This window comes from Engraulis encrasicolus, chromosome 3 (genome assembly GCF_034702125.1).
Source record: "Engraulis encrasicolus isolate BLACKSEA-1 chromosome 3, IST_EnEncr_1.0, whole genome shotgun sequence".
NCBI lineage: Eukaryota > Metazoa > Chordata > Actinopteri > Clupeiformes > Engraulidae > Engraulis > Engraulis encrasicolus.
Window position 1 is genome coordinate 35694175 of NC_085859.1, and position 2500 is coordinate 35696674.

Sequence of the window (2500 nt, forward strand, 5' to 3'; positions counted from 1 at the left end):
AAACAGGCATCAAGTAGACCAGGGTGAAACTGAGAAATAGCTTGATTTTTTTTTTCAATTTTTGCAGACTCTGCAAGTAAACGTCTTGAAGAAGCTACTCACTGCTTCGGAAAGCCGTATGCATTTTTTTTTTTTTTAAAGGGGTAGCTTTATGTCTTCTAACATTAACCCAGTTCCAATTATCCTCATGCTGTCAAATTTTGGAAAACATTTATAAACTGCATTTAAATGACTTCTATTTTGCCTTCCAGAAAGAACTTTTCAATTGGGTCAATGAAACGGCTGCAGTGCAGCATACAGTATGTACCGTATTTGGGCGCCCCAGTTGGAGCCACGATGGTGTAGAGGATCTCCGCATCACTGGAGCCCTTGTACTCGGCCCGCAGGTACTTCTTAGAAATCTGCACCATGCCTCCCTCTCTCACCCAGGTCATGGGCAGGGACAGCAGATGAGGGGTGTTGGCATTCTACACACAGAGAGAGGAAGGGAGGGAGAGGGAGGGGGGAGGAAGAGGGGATAGAGGCGAGGATAAAGGGATGGAGAGAGAGAGAGAGAGAGAGAGAGAGAGAGAGAGAGAGAGAGAGAGAGAGAGAGAGAGAGAGAGAGAGAGAGAGAGGGAGGGAGAGGGAGGGGGGAGGAAGAGGGGAAGAGGGGATTTAGCGGCAAGGATAGAGGGATGAAGAGGGAGAGAGACAGAGAGAGAGAGAGAGAGATGGAGAGGGGGGAGTGAGAGGAAAAGAGAGGGGGGATCGAGGAGAGAGAGAGAGAGGGGGGGGGCGGGGGTTGAGAGAAGAGAGACAGAGATAAAGATTTTTTTCAGAGCTCCCCCATAATTCAAAGCACATACACATACACATCAAAAATAAACATCCACCGTATTTGTTTTTATTTTTTTAACCAGCCGTAAGAAAAAATGCCCTTCTTCCAACGCCCTTTCCAAGACACGACTTCCAGCTCCATCATTTCCAGCTCATCAGGACCCATCACACAACGCTATCAGCCCCCAGAAGAGCGAGACCGTGACCAGACCGGGGAAACGCGCCCCTGCACCCCGAGAGAGAGAGAGAGAGAGAGAGAGAGAGAGAGAGAGAGAGAGAGAGAGAGAGAGAGAGAGAGCGAGAGAGATAGCGAGAGGAATGGGACGGGTGGAGAGCGATGTGGGAGAGATGGGGTGCGAAGGAGCGAGGGAGGGAGGGAGGGAGGGTGGGAAAGAGACAGGGAAGGTTTGTCACCCATGAAAAGATAAAAGTCATGTCCCCCAGGCAGGCAGCCCAGACTAGAGCAGACCTGAGCCATGTGATGTGATCTGATGTGATGGGATGTGATGTGTGTGCTGGGAATGATTCACCTGCTTCTACGTGTGTGTGTTTGGGGGATAAAAACATATGAAAAGAGTAGTCCACACACAGATAAGCTATTCCTTTGCTCCTCTGTTTCTGAGGAATAAGCAAAACAAGGAGAGAGGGATGAGGGGAGATAAAAGAAGAGGGAAAGAGAAGACAGGAATAAGGAAAGAGAGAACAAGATAGAGAGCAATAGAAAGACAGTGAGATAAAGAGGGGATGGAGAAAGAGAGAGAGAGGTGGGGGGTAGAGAGGTAAGGATGTAGCTAACAAGCAAGACACAAACAGAGAGAGAGAGAGAGAGAGAGAGAGAGGGAGAGAGGGAGAGAGGGAGAGAGAGAGGGAGAGAGAGAGAGAGAGGGAGAGAGGGAGAGAGAGAGAGAGAGAGAGAGAGGGGGAGAGAGAGGGGGAGAGAGAGAGAGGGAGAGAGGAGCAGGCAGTGAGATGGATCCAGGAGGGAGTAACTTGTTCTTGGGCGTCGTCGTCGCCATAGTACACTCAGTGGCTCGGATAATTATGACCAAGGACTGGGAAGGACGCACGCCTGCTAAGAGGCCATCTCCACGGGGAGCATCAGCAGGCAGAGCAGCAGGCAGCAGGCGGAGGCAGAGCTTTGGCCTCCCTCCAGTGCGCATCACACAGAGAGCCAGTGCCGAGCACCATACACACTCCTTCCCAGCACATGCACGCACACATGCACGCACGTACTCACATACGCACTCGCACTCGCACACGCACACGCACGCGCACGCACACGCACACACACACACACACTCTCTCTCTCTCTCTTTCTCTCTCTCAACACGCACACAAACACGTGCACACACACACATCTCAATACAGGCTCCTCTGCAGAGCAGACAAGCTGGCCAAAAAACATTTTCTCTCTATCGGCACCACATGATCAAGTTAAGTAAAAAACATTGCCTTAAAGACAGATTTTGGTATACTGTATATTAGGCTATAAGAGGCAGAGAGTGTGTTTAAATACAGTTCAATATCCTGCATAAGAGACTAATCCCGATTATGATAAAATACTATATATACTATAAATACTATAAGAGACAGAGAGTGAGTTTCAATACAGTTCAATATCCCGAATATGAAGCTTATCCCAGTTATGATAAAATTCAGGATAAGCCACTTATATGAATGC

The 2500-nt window shown here is 49.0% G+C and overlaps 1 protein-coding gene across 1 annotated transcript in view; it reads right to left on the reverse strand.

Moving 5' to 3' along the window:
* The window catches only part of fras1 (Fraser extracellular matrix complex subunit 1), a 253885-nt gene that overhangs the window by 69903 nt on the left and 181482 nt on the right, over nt 1-2500 (reverse strand). Inside the window, exon 30 of the mRNA XM_063195280.1 lies at nt 308-467. Within this exon, the coding sequence (XP_063051350.1) occupies nt 308-467 (160 nt within the window). The remainder of the gene's footprint in view (nt 1-307; nt 468-2500) is intronic.